Source organism: Calidris pugnax, unplaced genomic scaffold, assembly GCF_001431845.1.
Source record: "Calidris pugnax isolate Ruff unplaced genomic scaffold, ASM143184v1 scaffold44, whole genome shotgun sequence".
NCBI lineage: Eukaryota > Metazoa > Chordata > Aves > Charadriiformes > Scolopacidae > Calidris > Calidris pugnax.
Window position 1 is genome coordinate 4,135,819 of NW_015094506.1, and position 21,495 is coordinate 4,157,313.

Consider the following 21,495-nt stretch of genomic DNA (forward strand, 5'->3'; position numbering starts at 1 on the left):
GCGCCGGCCGGGGGTGAGTGACCGACAGAGAGAAAGAGCGAACGGGCGGGCGGGCGGCGGGGCGGGGGGCAGCGCACACCCGCCCTCCCCGGTGGAGCAGCCACCCCGGGGGCGGTGGGCAGCGGCGGGACCCCCCTCGGTCCGGTGTGGTGTCCCCCCCCATCTACATTGCTGGCGCCACCTGCAAGTTGTGCCTCTGGGCCCCGGGGGTGCGGCGTCATCCCCTGCGGGCACTGCCGGAGAGGCTTCCCCCGCCTTCCCGCTCCTTATTTATTTATATTAGTGTTATTTTTTTTTATTCTTCCCCCCCCCTCCCCTATCTCCACGCCCCCCCATAATCCCGGCATCCCCTGCTAGGGAGCATCGGCGCTGGGGAGGAGGGAGGCGATGCTGGCGGCCCCCTGCCCGCAGATGCGGGCTGGCCGGGGATGGAGGCAGCCTCCGGCCGGGGCACTGCAGCGAAGGCCCATCTGCTGCCCATGCTCGGCTCTTGCGAGGAGGGCACGGGCTGGGGATGCGTGCCAAGCCTGCAGCAAGCGAGAGAGGAGTAACAGGAGTGTGTGCGTGGGAGGGAAAACATACATACATGCATACATACAAATATATGTGTGCGATTGTCGTCAAACATCCCCTCTCCCCCTTGCTCCCTCCCCATGTCAGATGGGGGCTGGCTGCGATGGGAGGTGGGCACCCAAGTTCTCCTCGCTCGTGCGGGGCTGTCAGGTTGGTTGTGGGATGGAAATAGCTGTGTGTCCTGCTGGAGTGGCACAGGCTGGCGTAGCTCTGTCCTTGTGAGAGTTTTGCCTCCCTGGGTGAGCGTGACAAGGGTGATGGGAGAAGACGGCATCTGCTGCAGCTCTAGACTTGCTCAGACAGCTCTGCAAGGGAGGGAGCGCGGAGCGGGATGGAGAGAGAGGCTCCTGTCGGTGCCTCAATCCCTGGTTTTCCTTTGGGGATTTCCACAGGCTGCGTTTCTGTGAGCTGCGCCCGGGTCGCTCGGGAGCCTTGCCTGTTTCCCACACCGAAACTGGGGTCTTGCACCTCTCCCACCCCAGGGCAGAGCTCGGGTCAGGAGGGAGCCAGCCCCTGTCTCCAGTGCACGGTGGGGGTGCCCCCCCTCCCGGAGAATGGCTTTCCAGTGAACTCCAGATCCCTCCCCTTGAGTGGGAAGTTCAAGCCCGTGAAAACAGTGGCACCACTGCTAACAAGTATGACTTGAGTCACCAGGAACCTCCAGCCTCGTGCAGACTGAATTTCAAATTCCCGCCTACTCCTGCCCCTGTCTCCCCCCACCCCAGAAGGCTGTGAGTCAGCAGGAACTTCTCAGGCCCCTTCCCCGGAGGGTGGCTCTGTGGATCCTACCTGCAGAAGTGGTGTACAAGTCCAACTGGAGCCCATGATTTAGGAAGCACTTGCAAGTCCCTGTTGCTGGAGCATGGTTGCTGCTCCTCTGAGAAGAGCTGAAATCAAGCAGGACCTGCCATTGCTTGACCCTCAGACAGTGCAGAGCCATCTCACAGGGGAGGGAAAACCAGTGGGCCCCCAACCTTCAGCACACCTCCAGTTTCTAAAGCCCCCCAGCCCAGCTGTAGCACCTGTGCTGTTTTTTCAGCTTTGGTAGTAGTGCTGGGAGCACGTCTGCCGAGCAGGGGTGGGAGAAGAGCTGTCCTTTGAGCTATTCCTGGGGAGCCTCCAGCCTCCCTGTAGTGTTATAAAGCAGGCTTTGAATGAAAGCCATTGCGAACCGCAGAAGAGGAGCGAAGCTGCGACTCTACCACTGCATGTCATAAAAGTCCCTCAAAGATTTATAGGTCCTCTACACCCTCAGGTGGTTTTGCAGTAGTGGTAAGAAATTCACTGCAAGGTATAACGTTCCCTCCCTGCGAGGACTCTCAGTTATACCTGCATAGCTTGTTTATTAATGCCCTGGATATGGCAATTATATCCCGAGGAGAGGGGAGGGATTCTGGCTAGCTGCAGGTGAGATTTTTTTTTTTGCCCTGTTCCTAGGGCGGTGGCCCAGCTGCTGCCTTTCAAGCTGGCACGCCTTTGGTCCTAGGTGCTGCTGAGGCTCATCTCCATCAGAGGTGCCCAGAAGGTGGGGGACCACTTCCAAATGGGGTTGAAGGGATGAACCTGCCTCCCTCCCTGCAAATGCAGGTGAGATTGGAAAAATGAAACTTGCCTGCGTGGCGCGCGGGGGTTGCCTTAGCAAGGAGGGCAAGAAGAGGAAGTGGAAAATAGCGTGTGTATTTCCACAGATGTTACCTTCAGGGGATGCTTGCAACTGTAAACATCTACCTAGAGTATTTGTGCCCAACCTGAGTCAGGGACAGCTGGTCTGGGGCTGCTCTGTGGTCGCAGAGCCTGCTTAACCCAGACCAGCAAAGCACGGATGTGTTTGCCTGGGGACCCTACCTGTGAAGTTGGTGTGCTTGTGCGGTTCCTGTACGCCTTGCGTTTACCTCTCTCCTCCTCCTCCTCCTGCCACGTGCAACCGGTGGTTAAGTACGGTGTGACTTTGTGGCCTGTCAGGCTGGTGTAAGGTGCTTATTGCATGCCTTTCAGGGGTGCCCGTGTGGCAGACGTGGGTGGGTGTTTGCTGGGTGCATGTAGCCATGCCCACGGGTCCCGGTGGGCACACTCCCCATGCAGCCCATGCCCTCTTGTAGAGTTTGTGCCTGCAATAAATGTGGCGTGCTTAAGCAGCCATGGGTACAGCGGTGGATCAGGACAGTGGGTGTAGATGTTATTGTGCTCGTTCAGCGCGTGGGGGACACCTTAGGACAGACAGGTTTTTCTCTCTGTCCCTCCCTTGCTTTGACCTGTCAGCAGAGATAAACTCTGTCTCGTGGCAGGGTTGGTATCTGGGTTTTCAGCTTTGCTGTGTCTGAGCTTCCTCCTGTCTTGAGAATAGCATCATTAAGGTGCACCTGCTATCACAAATTGGCATCTTCCCCCCTCCTGCCTCCCCCCCAGGCCCCTGCAGTGGATCACAAAGGTGGAGGGAAGAAGTGGGGGAATTTGGTGATAGATAGATGTGGCAAGCTGGGCCAGCATTCATTCCTAAAGGCTGATTAGGTTTTAGGTGGGGTTAGTTGCTCTAAAATGAGCCCTTTGTACATTGTTGGAATCTGTGACCCAATCAGTGGGATGTAGCTGGAGGAGGTGGTGCTAACGAAGGCTGGTACAGCTGACAATAACTCTGGCAGAGAGGAAGGCGGAGGGGGTACTGGCTGGCACAAGAGGCATCTTCACATCTTTAGGTCAGTGTAAGGTGCCTCAAAGGGCTGGTTCATGTTACCAGCCCTGACTCTAGAAGAGCGTGGCTGGTTGTCCCCACCTGCTTTTCCCTACTGTCACTGTCTCACCCCCCAGCTCTGCAACAAAAGGTCGGGCTGCATCGCGTTTGCACTGATGCTGAGATGGTATCTTGTAGTACCACAGCAAAGCGTTACAGTGAAATGTGAAATTTGGGGAAGATAGGTACGTGGGGCAGTGCAATGCAAGGGGATACAGGTGTACGTCTGAGGAATGCCTGCTGTTCCCCATCCTGGATGTTCTTGGTAAGGTGGTGACGTGTCTGCAGTGCACACGTGGACTGTGGCATTGGGTCCGTGCCACAGGCTGGCCTTGAGGAGCCTTGGCAGAGCCATGTGGAGGGGTCAAACGTGGGGTTGTGGGCATCCAGTAGCAATACTGTGTGGGGTGCCAGGACCGGGTGCTTGTCCCAGGGCAGAGTTGCAGTCCCAGAGGTGCTGAGTTCCCCCTTCTCCTGGAGGAGGTGGGAGGAGATGCTGTGTGCTGGAGCAGGGGTGTGGGGTGCACAAGAGCACCCCATGCCTGCATCCCTGTGAAATGGACTCTGGCTGCAGCTCTCGGGAAGGCAGAAACATGATTTCTTTACCTTCTTTTTCTGACTTCTTTGCGCTCCCTGCAGTGCAAACCCTTTACTTCCCTCAAGCTCCTCGTGAAGCACAACAGGTACCTCCTACTCTTGATACCTCCAAACACCTGGAGCAGGGCAGGTGTATTTTTGGGCTCAAACTTGCCTGGTAGAGCTGATGGGTGAAAGGGAGCGCGGCGCTGCGCTCCCACCTTTCATCGGGCTGGCTGAGGGAAGAGGCACGAAGGGAACTGGCTGCGTTACAAAAAGTGAGGGCTTGTTCTTGAGCCGTGATTTAGGAAGTGATTATTCCCCGCTTTGGGATAGCAAAAGTTACCTGAGCTGCTTGCTGTGGGGGCCTTGGTCTTTCATACCAAGAGATTCCCCCCTGCCCGGTTGAGTAGGCAGCTTGATGAACTCAGTGAAGGGCTTCCCTAGGTGTTTCCCCAGCCAGGGGAGTTCCCGGGTCTGTATTTAAATAAGCGGGGGTTTTTGGGTTTGTTTGGTGGTGTGTTTTCGTTTGTTTGTTTTTTGTTGTTTTAAATCATCCCTGGCTGTGGGGTATGACCAAACTGAGCTCTGCCAGCAGTCTTTTTCAGCCTGTAACAAACACACAAGCGCAAACAGCAGGAGAGGTGGCAGTGGCTGTCCGGAGGCAGGCAGCAGGGGCACCTCCTCTTGCTGGGGGATCATCTGCCTTGCATTTTACCACAAGGTTTCTCTCCAAGGGCCTCGAAGCAGCCCATCAAGCTTCTTTTAATCAGGCAAGCCCCTTAACTGGTGTAGAAAGGTGTCTCTCCTGGGTCCCACCCAGGGAGACCGGGGCAGGGAGGAAGGATGCGACGTGCCCGGTGGCACACGCCGGGGCTCAGCAGGAGAGCGGTGACTCAATCATGACACTTCCTATGCTGGATTCACCTCCGTCCCTCTTGGAAATCCCGGGGAATGGCTGGGTGCAGGTGGTGAGCTGGGGGTTATCATTAACTTTTTCTAGTCGCTGCTTGGATGCTGCAGCCCTTCTCACCGCAGCTATCGCCTCCGCCTTGATCTGCTGCCTAATCTATAATCCCAGCTCCCCGCTGCCTTTCCCTGGGAGTGCCGTTTTCCCCTGGGTGTGTAAATCCTTACAGGTTGGGCCAGGGTTAGCCAGCAGAATCAGACTCCGTCATCTTTTTTAAGGCTTTGAGGGGTAATTTTTATTTTGGAATATCGCTGCGTGTGTCTTGCATGCTACCAAAAAGCTGCAGCGAGCAAATTTGAAGCGTGCCGAAAGACTAATGCAAATTAGACCTGCTGCATAACGTCTTCAGCAGCTGTGAAACCTGTGATCTAAAGGCAGGTATCTGCTATGCTGACTTTATCTGCGTTAGGATCCCCTGTTTTGGCGTGCAGACACTGGAGCAGAAAGCAAGAGAAGGCAGCATGGCAAAGAGACATGAAAGGGAGTCTCTCTCCTGGACGCTGAGCCCTTTAAGAAAGAAGGGGAAGGTAAGCTGGGAGCCCTGAGATTTATTTTTTTTAAGCGGGTTGTGCCAAGGCTGAAGAAGAGGGCTGTGGTAGCACTTTCTATTCTTCCTTCCACCGGCACGAATGCATCTGGCCAGCCAGCGGGGAAAAGGAGGAGGAGGAGGAGGAGGGAGGCCTGTGCAGACTGAGCATGTTGGGCAGGGGGAGACCTCGGAGGCTGCAGGAGCCGGGTGAGGGTAGGGGTTTTGGGAGGAGGGTCTGAGAGCGGATGAAGCTCGCTGCGTGTGAGGGAGCCCTCTTCTCCTGGAGCTCCTAGCACGAGGGCAGCCCTGAAGGAGAGCAATGGGAAAACATAAATTGGGAGAAGGGGTGCCCTGGAGTGATGGGGGCTGTTGTTTAATGACCCCATCGCTAAGGGGAAAAACCCTGGTCACCCCGATACTCATGGGAGGCAATACCTCCTGATGGCAAAGGAGTGGGGCAGAAAAGCAGAGCATGATTCTCTCTGCTCTTGGCTCAGCCTTCCTCCTGCGTTATTTGTGCTAGCAAAAAAAAACCCCATTCTTTCTTCACTGCCTCCAGATGGGGTTTTTTTCCATTCCCTTTTCTCCTTCCCACCTGCTCTAACAGTCCTTTCCTCCCCACCTCCCTGTGTCAGCGCTGACCGGCCTCAGCTCTCGCCAGCTGCCCGCGACCGATGGAGGCGAGATCTACCAAGGGGATGTGATTTGCTGCTTTTTCTCCTGGGGGGCCGTGTCAGGTCTCTGGAGAAGAGGTGGCTTAAAGGAATCGCCGTTTCCCCGCCGGCCCCGTGTCCCCAGATGCCTCCCGTCGTGCCATTGTTTGGTGCGGGTCTGACTGTTAGCAAGTGGCCATTGTGCTCTCAGATATGTGCTATTGGCACCGAGCCTCTGTGGCCTCAAAAATCCCTATCTAGCAGCAACTTTTGGAGCCAGGGTTGACCACACCTGCATTCAGCTTGGCCAAGGGGACGACGGGATTGCTTTTGCATAATTTATCAATCTCTTGAATTATTTATAGTGCAGTTGTGCTCTGGAACAGAGTCTTCTCGCTTCCCGTGAGTGCTGGGGGGGGAGGGAAGGGGAGGTTGTCAGGCATCCAGAGTCTATGGCTTAATGATGGGGAAGTGCTGTGGGTTTCCTTTCTGCCCATGTTTGTTTGCATATGCACCTGAAATCCAGTTCTGGCTTCTGTATCACTCAGGTGTGTGGTACTGTGGAGCATCTTCTTGGCTTGGGACTGTGTGAGAGGTTCCTGAGTTCGGAGCCTTGTCTTTGCAGTAAAGAGGTGGTGTCAAACTGGAGACAGCGAATCTGGTGCTTGGATTTGGTCCCTGACTCAATTACAGTGCTGTGGATCTGGGGCAGGGATCATTGGCACTGCTCTGTAAAATATTCAGGTGCTTGAGAGTAGGTTTGTTTTTTTTTTTTCCTCCTGAAGGCCCATCTTGTCCTGCCAAAGTGTTTTTTAGCTTTGGCATGACACGGTCCATTGGACTTTACAAGAGATCATCAGGACCTGAAGACTTGAAAGATCAGGTGGTTGAGCAGCAAACTGCGCAGCTGAAACTCCTGTTATTTCTCAGTGATTAAACCCTGCAGAGCAACCAGTTGAGGGTAGAGGGAGGCTAGGGCAGTGTTTTTCAGACTCATGCAGCAGAGGAGCATCATGAAGATGAGCTGGCTGGGCTGAGCACCCTCCCCGGCTACGTATGAGCTTAATGCCCCTTGGCCCTCTGCCTTGCTGTGGCAGATCGCTGGACCGTGTGGATGGGCTGTCCTGCTCCTGCTGTGCATGTCCTGGTGAACTTCAATGTGACCGTGGCTCTCCACCTGGTCTTGCACATCCTTCTCGTTCACCACCAGTTTTCATGGTGTGCTTACACATTAGTTCTGTCTTCCTCCTTTCCTTCCTTTCTGACCTGGCTGTGGCAGCTGACTTCTCAGAAACAGTTAGATTTCAATATAAATGTGTTACTGAAGACCTCAAAGGGCAGGGAAAGGGATGAGAGCGGAGAAGGAAAGGAACTTGGCTTGTTATCAAGTGATTGTGGCAGTAAACGGCTCTATCTACTGTACTGTTGAACAGAAATGCTCAGCTTCCCTGCTTTTATCTGCACAGTGTCAGTTTGTGGCTTTTGCATTTTGGGAAGAGTTGGCCAGACAATCACCAGATGTGCCTTGGGCAAGCTGTGCTGTCCCACCTGACACCTGACCCTTGGGTTCTTCAGCCTGAAACAAAACCCATTCTTTCATCGAATGTTTTTACCTCTTGTCAGGGCCACCGGCAGCTGGCCAAATGCAAAATTCCTCCTCGTCCTTCCCAAGAAATAAGGCAATCTGGGGGAAGAATGCAAGGACAAACGGTCGCAAAACCTGTCTGATGTCCAGGATGGCATTTGATTTCACTGATGAAGACTAGCACTCTCCCTCTTTCCCCATAGACCTGCTCCCGGTCCTTCCTGCTTGGTTTAATCTGGAGATCAGGGTACTGCTTTGCCTAGTGAAAGGGAATGTTTGTGCAGAAGAAGTAAACATATTGTTGAGACCCAGGCCTGCTGCAATGCCTGTAAACAAGATCCAGCCGTCTGTGGGAGGCAGAAGAGAGATTTATGTGACCCTGAGTTAAGTGCATTAGGAGGCTTTTGATTTCATTCTGGGAAACTGCCCCTTTTCGTGGTGCCATATGCCTGTTACCGGCATAGAGCCGTTGCCGAAGATTTGATTCGTGTGGATTTAATCCGAGGGGCTGTGATGCTGCAATCAGAAGGATTACATAAAACAGGGGGGTTGACTCTGCAAGCCGGAGCCCGAGGTGCTCTGCGGAGCCCCCGAGCCCTTTGCCCACCCCAGAGGCGGGAGTCCAGGCTGATGCACTCCTGCCTTGGGGCAAGGCAGTGAAGAGCTCTCTGCCTATCAGCGCTTTCTTTCCAAAAATAATAACAAAGTGAAGTGGCAGCGGGGGATCCAGGCGGCACTGTGTCGAGGTCTTGCCTAAGTCTTGAAAGAGGAAATGAAGAACAAAGGAAGAAGAGACAAATAAATAAGGGTCTGTTCTTATCCAAGAAAAATTCCCATGGGTACGTGTAACGTTCTCGGGAAGACGTGACACTCCCAGGGCTGGAGTTAGTTTTTTGAGAAATAAAAAGAAAGGGGAAAGAGGCAAAAGGAGGAGGAGAAGGGGGGGTGTCGGGGATGGGGAGGAGAGAAGGAGGGAGAGACACCCTGGAGAAACCTCTCAGCATGGAGTCAGGTTTCTCCGGCTGTTCCCGGTGAAGAGGGGTTAATGCTCTTTGCATGGGATTGGCTGGTCACCAGACATTCAGAGAAGAGGGGGATCCGGGGGCTGCCAAACGGGACCCCTGTGGCCTGAAAGGAGGGGAGGAGGGGGAAGGAAGAGGCTGGGAAGGCTCTTCCAAACAGTAATAGATCGGCTACTGTGGGAAAGTGAGTGCTCTGCCAAACCCCAAGTGGTTGGTGATGGATGGGGGAGGAAGGAGGGCGGGGATGGAGGGCCAGCTCTTCTCCATGGCCACTAGGATCTTGCTGCTGTTCCATGGCCTTGCTTTACTTATTGTCTTCCTGGGGTTTAATTACTCCCCTCCTCGATCCGATCCGTCTTGGAGAGCTTTTATCCCGGGGATGCACAAACAACTGCCACCCGCTTCAAAAATAGCTGGAGGCAACGTGGTTTCTGCCTGTCTGTGTGCTCTGCCCATCACCATGGCATCAAGCACTTCTTGCCTCTTTCCTCCTTTAACTGCCTCATGCCTGGCCCACGGGGCACCCACCTCACCTTCTTCTGGGCTGTTCCACCTGCATCTCCCTCTTGCTTGGGCTGTCACCTGGTCCCCAGAAGCTCTTCTGCTTTCCTTTGCACAGTGTTTATTGTGCATGGTCTGCTTTTCACCCATGGGCCCTCAGCTCTGAGGGAAATCTTGATGGCCCATTTTGGTGCTCCTCTCAGGATTCGTGCCTTCTGCTCTGCTTGCTTGGTGTACATGGACTGTCTGCCAGAGTCTGCTTTGAAAGCAGTTACCTTCTGCTGCTTCTTCCAGATCCCTCCTTGAGATGTGCTTCTTCCTTGATGCTGCTGGGAGGAGTTAGCGAGCTTGTGGCATTTGAACAGTGCTTAAAGTTCTGTAATTTTGAGTGTTTGAGGATGTATCTACACAATCCACAGCTTTGGTGAGAAGTAAACTGGTGAAATAAATTAGAAAGCTTCTGCTGGTCAGCTGCTTGTTCCCATGCCTAGGCACTTTTCTTGAAGTTTATTTTTAACCCAGTTAGATTTGCTGCTGGCTTGGCTTTACAAAGCAGACCTTCATACGATTGACAACTTGAATTCATACAACCGAGGGGTGGTGAGCTGTGAAGGTGGTGAGTGAGGGGAGAGAACCTAGGAAACAACAGCCTGTGTTAACCACACGCCTCACTTGAGGTCTCCGAAATCGTCATTTTCTTTTTTCCTCAGACAAAATGGTTTTGTCCTGTTCCTCTCTGCAAGACACCGGGACTAGCTGGGAGTTCTCACATACTTCTCCGATTACCCCATGGCCTGTCTGAGGACATAAGTTGCTTTTTTTTTTTGTGTAGTTTTGTCCCTTTTTTCCTTTCCTGTTCCTTGTCTCGTGATGGAACGTTCCTTCCCTGTAAGACACCAAAGTCAGGGAGCAAAAGAACTAGCCAGCTCCACTTCGCACGGCTCTAACCCTTGCACACTTGAGGAGCAGCAGTACTGTATTTAGCTGGGAGAAGGGCTTTGCATCCTTGGTATGTGTGTACTGCAGAGTGCAACGAGCAGTGCCTCAGCTCACCCTCTGATGTCCTGAGAGACCCGATCTTGGAGCCAAGTGGTGATGCAATCTCCAGGGCCAGTTTTCGTGGAACAGAACAGTTTTCATGGAACCAGATGTTTTGAGGAGGCAGTAAGCAGGGTTGAGGAAGAGTTCCTCCAGGATATCAGGCATAAGTGAAGGAGAGAAGAGGATAGGAGAAGTGCCACCTGTCCTCTGGCGGAAAGAATGCTTAGACTAGTGGTGCTGAGAAACTAAAACTGGCTTCTGAGAGCGTCTGAAGGATCAGAGTGTGCTGAGGCATCTCTGGATCCATGAGAATTTGGTGAGACTGGCTATATCTGGAGAGAGGACATTAGTTACAAGGGAGCCCAGTACAGCTTAAGGATACTGAGAAGAATATTTGATAGATTCCAGTGGAGTTGGAAATTCAGCTTGAAGTTTTCTTTAGCATGCAGTACTGTGCTCTTGTGATGTCCAAGTACTTCCTGGATAAAATTAAATTGGTGTCTCATAGGCCATTATTGGATTTCAGTAGACTTTTCTAGTCTTCTCTGAGCAGATCTTCTTTTAAGCCGGGGGCTGGAGAATTATATAATTATACTGCTATTAGTATTATGGCAGTTATAGCAAGAACAATCTGTTCGAGTGGAGGGTTTTATAATGGACTCTGAAGGTGTTCAGATGCTGGTCTATTCTGCTGACTTCTTGAAGATCAACCTTGAGCCAAAATCCTGTCTACAAAGATAACTTTATCTCCAGGTCCCATGTGCTCTGTAGGGAAGGTTAAGAACCCCTGTGTCCCAGAGTGTACAGCTATCTCGCTGTCCTTGGAGTTGTGGCATCTAAAATAACCAAGGAGTGGGACGAGACACTTGAGAGAATACTTGAAGAAGTGAAAGCCCATGGAAAGCGTGAAATCCAAAGGTGCTGTGCTTCCAGGAGTTGAAGAGGTGAGCAACCACAGTACTTCAAGCTGGAGGCTTTGCATTGCATCTGTCTTGACTTCTGTAAGCAGCAGATTGTCGCTACTGGCATAGAACACTTTGGTTTCCTAAAAAAGCATATAGGAGAAGACATCTGTTTTCTTTTTGACCACAGATACTTCAGGTCAGTTGAGGTCTAGCAAGGCATTGCACACAATACTGAGGTTTGTGGTTGATACGATATATATCATGTATATATCATATATATCCCTTCAGTGGGAAGGTGAAGGCATCATCTTGGTTTCTCAGCAGTGCTCTCACCCTTCCCTGGCCAGCCTCACCTTAGCCTTGCATAGATTCACCCTTTAGCTGTCTTATTTTATTTTCCTCCATCCAGTTTTCTTCCTGGCTTGATGACACCCATTAGTGGTATGTGGATGGCAGCTCTGGAAGTCAAATGGATGCTATGGTGGCACCCTGTTAAAAGAGTGGTCACCTTATATCTCTGCTCACCTCCCTGTTGAAAGGGAGGGAAGGTGCTTAGGAGCAAGCCTGGCTCTCCTTAAGCCTGACCTTATTTGGAGAGTAACTGCTGGATGGCTTGCTCCAGCTGGTTGCACTGGTAGTAACTCAGTCGCACCTTGTGGTCACTTGCCTCGAAGCTGCAAAGGAAACACGTAGCATGAGGTATTGCTGTTTTGCATTAGTGCTGTAGGCAGCAGCTCTTGACGAAGGTCATGGAAGAATGTTGTGTCTTCTGTCCTTGAAACTTGAACAGAAGCCGACATGGACCTGCTTGCATTCAAACCACCTTGTACTGTGACTCTGCCAGAACCTGCTGACATCCTCCTAGCTCACCGTCCCTGAAAACACCATGGCATCCTTCATGTGAGAGAAACGCTGAGCCCTAGCTACCTTCTGGTACATCCTGCTTTTCTCCACTTTCCCTGCTGTCCAGCTTTGTAGGATAATCTTCTCTAGTTCTATCCTTAAGCAAAGCACAGTCCTGCTGTCCCTGAGCTAGTCCCACTTCAGTGGTAGACAAATAGTAGGATTTATGGTTTCTCCTTACTTTTGTGGATGCTTGCAGGACAAAAGTAACTTGGGGTCTTGGAGTGTTTTGAGGTACTGTGACCCCGATGTGTGTTGTGATGCCTGTGCCCTGTGGATGGCAGGTAGACTCGTACTTCAGAGGTGTGGAGCCTGTTCATTTGTCTCTAGCTGGAGCAGAGAGAGAGAATTTGGCCCTCAGTGTGGAGTGGGGGATGGAAGTCATGTTGGATTTTAATCTGCTGCGTGAAAGCAATTCTAATTTGAATTGTTGCCTTGTGGGGAAGTGTCTTGAGTGATGGGCAAATATGTTACTGCATGGGTGTTATGGGATAACTTTAGGCAGAGGAGATGAGCGTCTCTGTATTGGGGGAAAAACAGAAGCTTCTGACTTGTCCTCCTCAGCAGCTTTTCTCCTGTAACCACAGGAGAGGTCTGTGGAGTCTTGAGTCCCGTGCCCTAACGGGACGGAATGCAGGATACCGTGCATCCAGTGGCCTGTTGCATGGCCTCTTGCCAGCCTCCTCCAGAAGAGAACATTAGGACTGGTGAATTGCCAGCTCTTAGCAGTGCATATCTTTCTCTCTGGCTCCTTGAAAATCAGGATATGATTTCAGGATGGTATAAATCAACTGGTCACTTGATATAATGGCAAAGTAAAACGGTAACAGGTGCCTGGGGATAACTCAGATGGATACCACTTCTAGCTTTCCTCCTCTGAAAGCCCTTCCCCTGCATGGCAGAGACATAACTTCTTCAAGCAAGGAAGTATCAAAGGGATTCCTTACAAAAAGGAGCTTTCAGCTTCTCTTGCTGAGTCTGAATGTTGCTGAAGTGGTTTATAACTGCATGTTCCCTAAAGAGCTTTGTCTTAATGGAGCCGAATGTCCATGCTTCTTCTGGCTTTTTCTTCTACTTGAACATTAAAGCTTTTCCCTTGCTGTTGTTTTTAACCTGACAGCAACTTGATCACTCTCCCTGAGATCAAGTTGACTTTTTTCCCCCTCCTAACTCAAAATTGTCAAAAGGGAAATATCTCTTCTTGCTGTTTTCTGTGTTCCTGGTAACTGATGGCTGCTTTGTGACAGAGCAGCTGGGCTCTTTTATGACAAGCTGAGATGTGTCCCTGACTGGTACCTCCTTTCTCATTTCCACCACACGTAAATGTTCTGGATGGGGAAGGTGGGTAATAACATCTCCCTCCCCTGCTGGCCTTTGTCTCCAATTAGCTACCACTCGAAAGACACATCTTTCACTGCAGCACTGATCAGAGGATATGGGAAGGGATATGTGATGCTTTTTAGCATCTCTGCCCACCCAAGGGTGCATGAGCTCTCTCTGCTCCCCAGCAGAGGAATCCCTGGCATGTGAGAACGAAGGTGATTCCCAGGGAAGAGGTTTTGGAAGAGGACACAGCTTGGTGCTTTGCTTTCCTCCCTTTTAGGAGGGGATAGGAAATGGGTCCGTGTTCCCACTCCCTAACCAAGGTGACTGAGAGGTGAAACTTGGCTCCTGGGACATATCAGCAGCAAAACAGCAGAGGGTACTGCAGGGCCAGCTTGCTTTGGCAGAGCTGCAGGGAGGGCTGTGTGCCCCAGCCCGGCTCTCCCAGGCGCAGGCAGCAGTAACAGGCTGGTCAGCGGGTGAAGAGCTGCAGAGCCCTTGGCTGAACCTGACTCATACTGATGTATGCAAATGTCAAGCAGGGAAAATACGCTTTACTTCCCAGAACCGTGTGCCCTGCTGTGTTGACACGGCACACCACATCCCAGAAAGCGAAGCAGTTTGTTGAATGTCAAGAGTTACGACCTTTTGTCTGGGAATCTACTGTGGCATGTGGAGCATCACAGCCATCTGGGAAGAAGATGGAGATGTGCCTTATGTGACTCCTCCAGCACCTGTCCTGGGCTGGCCCAGAGGAAGCTGGCTGCCTTGCATTTGTGTGTCCTGTAGGAACTGGAGTGAAACCAGCAGTACCTGGCAGCCATTGGCATTGCCTTATAGAGTGGGCTAGTTGTTGATCTCACCCAGGTTTCAGCATCTGAGAGAGCAACCTGATGTCTGGAGGTAACACTTTGGAGAAAGCATAGGACACCTGACTGGAGAAAGCTGTACTAATTTACCAGTGAGGGACACGTTTTCCTGTCAGCCAGTTGCTGCTAATTTAGTGTTTTCAGCTTCCTCATGCCTTTCTCTTCCCCATACTTCAAGACAGAGCAAAAACTGATGATGTGTAAGGAAAAGGCACTGAATACTCCTCTACCTTGCAAGTAAGCTCACTGCTCCAGCAAGATATTAATGGAACCTTAAATGAACTAAAATAAACAAAACCTGGACTCAAAATGCTTCTCAGGGACCTCTTGTTTTGCCCCTATGAAGAAAGCTTGACAGCGAGCCCCAGGATGGTCCTCTGTGGCTTTGAACAAGAGAGCATCCAGCACCTTCATGGCTGGGCCACCACACAGATGGTCTCCCACCAGCCGGGCCATGACCAGCCATGTGAGACCAGGCTGTGAGGCTGTGGCAGGTGGGTGCAGGAGGCAAGGGACAGCCCCAGTGTGGTCCCATGAAGAGAGCTGCCATTTCCTTCTTCCTTAATTTTTTTTTTTTTTCCACTCTCGTGGCAATGCTGTAACTCTTCCACCAGCTTCAGGCTTGCAGTCCGCCCCTTCAGAGCTTGATGTGGGACTCCTCACCCTGCCACCTGAGCATGAGGGATGGCGTTGGTGGTTCTCACTAAAAAGGTGACCACGAGGTGCCCAGAAACGCTTGTTGCTGAGCTGTAAGGTGTAACCTTGGACAACCAGCTGCTCTACCAGAGTCCGTATCGGAGCCATCTGTAGAGCGCCAGATATGTTTTCCTTTGGGCAGTTGCCATCTGTCTAAATGCTTTATGGCTTTTCACTTTAGTATTAGATACCCTCCAAGTTAATCAGTAAACGTGCTTTGCTGTGTTTTACTTAATACCCTCTGAAGCAGTGGGAGCGGGCTGGGTGCTTCTTCCCTCTGCTCCCACACGGGGTACACGTGTTGGCCATGAGGAGCCCCATGGCAGGGGAGTGGGACAGCCCCTGTGTGGGTGCTGGTGGCATGGAGCGGCTCCCCCGTGTCCCCCAAGGAGGTGGGACTACTCCTGCGAAGGCGTCTCCAGCAGCATTGCGCGCTGGGTTGGAGGGTTTATAGCTGATGGCATGGGGTGTGTGGTGCCTCTCGGGAACTTTGGCCCTGGGAGGAGGAAGGTGCCGGGGCAAAGAGCTGCCGTGGTGCAGCGTGGTGTGGAGGGGCCACAGCGGTGGGTGTGCGGATCTCAGAGGGGTTCTCTACCTCTTTGCATGGAGGGTCTCATGCCCTGGGGAGAAGAGGACAGCCTCTGGGTTACAAAGGGCTTTTGGGTGACCTTGTTCCCTTGCCCACCTTCGCCCCAACCTTCCCTTCCCTAAACAGCAGAAGGCGAGCACCTCTTCTCCTTTTCCTTGGCGAAGCATTGGGTGAGCTTATTTCTTTCTCTCTTTTTTTTTTTGGTCCTTTTTCTGGATTGTAGTCTTCAATCACTTCTCTGCCTGACAGCAGCTCTGTGCTCCCTGCCTGGGCTGGAGGAGGGGAGGTGGCACAGGGAGAGGATGAAGACAGTATTTCATGTTGTGTGGAGGGAAGGGCTCTGCACCACTGGCTTCTTGCTGGCCTGACACAGATCCAACATGATGGCACAGTATTACCAGTGGAGACAGCTAGGCATTTATTTTAGCCACCTTGATCCAGATGCAAAAAAACCTTCAGCATCTGGTACACAGAAAAAAAAAAGCAAAGGGCAGTATTTGGAGATACAGCGGACTTGAGAAGCACGGGAGAAGAGTAAAAGTGACAGCACCTTAATTGCTGTCACTTTTACTCTTAATAAAACCTTAATTGTTTTATTTTTTCCTGTTCCCCATGTGAACTTGAGTAGCATTTCCTAAGAGCAAGGGTGTTTTTAAGGTGTGTGTTGAGCAAACACTGAAAAGATCTGGGGAGCGTTAGGTGTTTTCCTGATTCTGGCAGCCTGGCTAGTGATCTCCGTCCTTTAAAACTGCCTTTTACGCTGGTCATGTTTCAACCGTGTACTCCCTACTCTTGCCTCATCCCGCCTGCTCTCTGCACTCTCTTCATCTTCTCCCAAGCCTCTGGTGATGCAGGGCCAGAGGAGGTTTACGTTCATTTTGTTTCCAGCAATGGATAGGGACAAATCTGCCAAGCGCGGTGAGTTCACTAGATCATGAATTCCTGTTACTCTGAATTTCCTGTCTTTCTACCCTGTCGCCACTGCCTTTCTTATCTCTGAGTTTATAAGGCTGTGACTGATCTAGACGAGGTTCAGCTTGGTGTAACCCAGCTGAGGCAAAAAGCCCGCTGAAGACAGCAGGGGGTGGAGGGAGTAGTTCTTGGGTTCAAGTCTCGAAAGGTGCGTGCTGAGTTTGGACCAGCTTTCTGCCATCCCCAACCTGTCTTTCTACCACTCAATAGAAACTTTTTGCACCTCGGTAACTATTGAATGTGACTTTCCTTTTCATGGCTTTTCCACAGGATGAAGATGAGACGCCATAAGCTCTTTCTGACTCTCTGCATGGCTGGTCTCTGCCTCATCTCCTTCTTGCACTTCCTCAAGGCCCTTTCCTATGTCACCTTCCCCCGGGAGCTGGCTTCGCTTAGTCCCAACCTCGTCTCCAGCTTCTTCTGGAACAATGCCCCCGTCACACCTCAGGTCAGCCCTGAGCCGGGGGGCGCTGAGTTCCTCCGCACCCCCCTCTACTCCCACTCCCCCTTGCTCCAGCCCCTGCCTCCCAGCAGAGCCAGCGAAGAGCTGCACAAGGTGGAGTTTGTGCTGCCGGAAGACACAACGGAATATTTTGTCCGTACCAAAGCTGGTGGCGTTTGCTTTAAACCAGGCACCAAGGTGTTGGAGAAACCACCCGTGGGAGGGCGGCCTGAGGAGCGGTCAGATGGGGCGGCGTCGGGGCGGCCGGCTCGCAAGCCACTGAGCGCCACCGGGACCAAGCGGCGCAAGTGGGTGGAGTGCGTGTGCTTGCCGGGCTGGCACGGCCCCAGCTGCGGGGTCCCCACCGTGGTCCAGTACTCCAACCTGCCCACCAAGGACCGCCTGGTGCCGCGGGAGGTCCCCCGGCGGGTCATCAACGCTATCAACGTCAACCATGAGTTTGACCTGCTGGATGTCCGCTTCCACGAGCTGGGAGACGTGGTGGACGCCTTCGTGGTGTGCGAGTCGAACTTCACGGCCTATGGAGAGCCGCGGCCCCTCAAGTTCCGCGAGATGCTCCTCAATGGCTCCTTCGACTACATCCGCCACAAACTGCTCTACGTCTTCCTGGACCACTTCCCCCCCGGTGGCCGCCAGGATGGCTGGATCGCTGACGATTACCTGCGCACCTTTCTCACCCGGGACGGCGTCTCTCGCCTCCGCAACCTGCGCCCGGACGACGTCTTCATCATTGATGATGCCGATGAGATCCCGGCCCGCGATGGCGTGCTCTTCCTCAAGCTCTACGACGGCTGGACGGAGCCCTTCGCCTTTCACATGCGCAAGTCGCTCTACGGCTTCTTCTGGAAGCAACCAGGCACCTTGGAGGTGGTCTCGGGCTGCACCATGGGGATGCTCCAGGCTGTTTATGCTACTGACGGGATCCGTCTGCGGCGCCGCGAGTACTACACCATGCCTGGCTTCCGGCAGTATGAGAACAGCACGGGACACATCCTGGTGCAGTGGTCACTGGGCAGCCCCCTCCACTTTGCTGGCTGGCACTGTTCCTGGTGTTTCACCCCAGAGGGGATCTACTTCAAACTGGTGTCGGCCCAGAACGGGGACTTCCCCCGCTGGGGTGACTATGAGGATAAACGAGACCTCAATTATATCCGGGAGCTGATCCGGACTGGTGGCTGGTTTGATGGTACAACGCAGGAGTATCCCCCTGCCGACCCCAAGGAGCAGATGTATGCTCCCAAGTACCTGCTCAAGAACTACCAGCGGTTCCGCTACTTGTTGGAGAACCCCTACCGAAAAGTGGAGGGCACTGGTTGAGGCCACCGGGGCTCATGTGGGAAATCAGGACTTCACAACAAAAGGAAAGAGTCGGATGTTTTCATCTGTTCCTTTCTTTTTTTTGTTTTGTTTGGTTCTGGGTGGGGTGTGCCATTTCTCCGGGGTCTCTGCCCTCCCTCCCTTCCTTCTCTTCTTCTCTTCATCCCAAGGTGACCCTGGGGATGTGAATTCCTCAGTCGTGTGAAGAGCAGGAGGAGGAGAGATGTTGGGGACCTCCTCTGGAAGTAGCATAAAGACTTTCCTGCATCTCCCAGACCTCTCCCGCTGGCTGGAGAGAATCTCTGCAGTCAGCTGGCGGATTTTCCTCCGGGGGAGGTTGGGAGGGTCCCACGGGGAAAGAGGGCAGCTGTTCCCATCCACCCTCATCCTCTGTGGATCGGAGCAAGCACAGATGCGAGCCTGGGCTATTCAGTGAGCGTGTGAGTCAGCAGGCACAAACTGATGTTGAGTGGTCACGTGTGCAGATGTGTGTCACAGGCATTTTTTGGATGAGTGAATGTGCAAAAGCATCTCAGTATGCGTTTGTTGGTTTTTTTTTTTTATACCTCTATATTTGAAGAGTATTTTGGGGAAGGGAAATCCGTTGCTTCCAAGTTTTTTTTTTCCCCAAGATGCGTCCTCCTCCCGCAGGCTTAATGCATCTGTCCAGGGCTGTGTCTTGGCCTGATGCTCTACCAGTCCTGGAGCAGGCAGATGGGAAGCGGAGGAGAAAGCTGACCTTTTTTTTTTTTTTTAATTATTATTTTTATTTTATTTTTAAGTCCTTTGTCACCCCTGCCCCCACAACACTGCACTGGCTTGGCCCACAGAAGCTGAAGCATCTTCCCTGCAGTACGTGCTTCTGTTGGGGCTGGGATGAGCTGCAGGGACTTAATCAGATGATGGGAGTGTATGTTTACAAGTGCATGGTTTCCTATGTGCATGAGTGCTAACATGCATGGGTTTGGTATGCACGTGGGGGTTCGTTGCCAGTACTGGGGGGGAAGGGGACATAGGCGGGTTTGGGTGTGCGTGCTTTCAGGAAATGGTGGGATCCAGAAGCTGTGACCTTCGTCTCAGCATGGATGACTTTTTTGGGGAATTCAGGGGGCCAGGGAGAGCATTGGCTCTGCATAGCAGTGCTATATGTGTGGGACTGTTGTGTGCCTCTCTGGCTGCCTCTGCAACCCTGCAAGCTGTGCCTGATGTGGGGCTCCTGCTTGTATGTGCTGGCTATTTCTCCTTGCTGTAGGGTAAAAGGGAGAGGAGAAGGGCAAAGCTCTGAGTCAGCAACGGGTATTGTGGGGAAACACAAAGCCTGTGAAGGCACAGGATCCATCCATCTGCCCTTAAGGTGTGAAGGAGCTTGTGAAGAAATGGGCCATGGGCAGACTGTTTTGGGAGCATCGTGCAATCCAGAGAACATGTATAACCTGGGCCATGCAGGCAAGACCATGCAGAGGAGAGGGGATGTAGGAGGACACTACTTGCAGCTGGTTGGGCCAGTGTCTGCTCAGAGTTGCCAGTGGTGGGTAGTCAGGATCTGGCCTGTCACTGTATTGGATTGATTCAGCTCATTGAGGAGGCAGATCCACATCTCCACCCTTACCACCCTTCCTTAGCAGATGGCTTGACGGGGTGCCCAGAGCCTGGTCTGTAGCGGGCAGAGGGTGAAAAACATGATATACTCACTCTTCTAGCCTTGCAGTGGAACAACTGGCTCATGTTCCAAGCCCAGAAGTGAGGATCATATATAGGAGGAGGAAAATGCTGGCATAAAGAAGAGTGACCCTGACATCAGGCCAGCTGTGCTGAAGCAGCAGTGGGGGTTCCATTGCCATTAACTCACTCCATCAGGGTCCATATTCCTGTGTTGTCCAGCTCATTCCTGCCCTTGTGCCTCATTCCTATCTCTGCATCTTTCTCTTTTCCCCTCCTACTCCCCTCTCTAGAGAAGTGAAAAACACCAACAAAAATAACTTGATTGCCTAAGAAGACTGAGACTGGAACAGAATGAAGATGAACACCTTTTCCTGATCAAACTGAGATGGAGTTCATCTTGGCTCCTTCCACATCTCATGTGCCATATTGCCTGCTTAGAAGAACTGAAGGACCCTCTTTTTTGTTGTTGTTGTCGTCTTTGTTTTTTAAATTACTGTTCCCACTTTTTCTGTATCTTCCCCACAGGTAGAAAAACCCCTTTGGGAACTGAGTGGAAGGAGAAACTTTGGTAGGCAGGATGCTCTTCCTCCCAAAGGGAAGTCGTGGTCCTTGTGGCTCTCTCAAGTCCAGACATGTTGATGCAGCAGGAGGGAGTCTTCTCACAGTCATGGGGTCCCTGTGCCAAGTGCCTATGTGAAGGTCTTGGGCATAGAGAGAATATAGAGAGATGGGGACCCAGCTGAGAAAGAAGGAGCCTGTGTTGAGCAAGGTGAGAGCTGTAGCACTGAGGCAGCAGCATGAGGGGATGTGCTTTCCCCAGAGGCAGCTGGAGGAGAGCAGGTATGTTAGGTTGTGGAGTTCAGCAGCAGAAAAGTATGGAAAGAAGAAGCTATTTCTCGTTTTCACTCTTGGAAGGGAGCCCGAGATCTGCTCTCAGACCTTTGGCTTTGCCTTATCTTAGTGACAACACCATGAACCCAGTGCCAGGCTTTGCTGCAGATAAGGGAGAAAGAGAAGCCAGTCTTTGCATGGGTGCTTTGGTAACACCAGAGCCCCATGGAAGCAAGGGCTAAAGTGCGTGCATGCTGGGGCTGCACCTCGTTATCTTCTATAGTGGGAGCAGCCTGTCCTCTGATGCGGGTTCTTCTGGTACATGGGTGTCCTTGGGGATTTTTTAGTGCACTGCAAGTCAAGTTTTCATCACTGAGGTATGGCCTTTGTATCTCGGGGTTTTCAGTTAAACCCACAGCAGTAATATCTGGATGTCCTATTCCTGAAGCACAGCCTGTTGCCTTCTCTCCCATTTCTTCCATTATTTGCTCCATCATTCTCCACCTCCTCTTCCATACTGCCTCTCTCTTCTGTCTCCTTGGGTGAGAGGAGAAGGTCCTGCTGTAACAGCAGTGCTGGAGCTCTTCTGCAGGACTCTGGCCCTGTCCTCCTACTGGACTTAATCACTTCCTTATTCTTAGGAAATTAAATTTAAAACACTTCTGTTGTGGTGGGAGGAAGGGGCTTTACAGAGTAAATGCATTCTCTTTTTTTTTTTTTTTTTTTTTTCTGTTTCTCAAGAATCATTTAAACATTTTTTGATTTAAGGCCAAAACAGTCCATGTTT

At 52.1% G+C, this 21,495-nt stretch overlaps 1 protein-coding gene across 7 annotated transcripts; it reads left to right on the forward strand.

Moving 5' to 3' along the window:
* The first annotated feature begins 6 nt into the window (after positions 1–6).
* Positions 7–21,489, forward strand: MGAT3 (mannosyl (beta-1,4-)-glycoprotein beta-1,4-N-acetylglucosaminyltransferase). Of its 7 annotated transcripts, XM_014963561.1 has the most exons (4): positions 10,365–10,494; positions 10,932–11,122; positions 11,874–11,983; positions 16,706–21,489. In XM_014963561.1, exons 3-4 carry the CDS (start codon positions 11,970–11,972, stop codon positions 18,213–18,215), a joined length of 1,524 nt encoding a protein of 507 aa, XP_014819047.1. In that variant the 5' UTR covers positions 10,365–10,494; positions 10,932–11,122; positions 11,874–11,969; the 3' UTR covers positions 18,216–21,489. The 7 variants fall into 7 exon arrangements, with proteins under 7 accessions (XP_014819052.1, XP_014819050.1, XP_014819046.1 ...); XM_014963560.1 differs by having other exon boundaries at positions 10,362–11,122; XM_014963566.1 differs by lacking the exons at positions 10,365–10,494; positions 10,932–11,122; positions 11,874–11,983 and adding an exon at positions 7–13.
* The last annotated feature ends 6 nt before the right edge of the window (positions 21,490–21,495 follow it).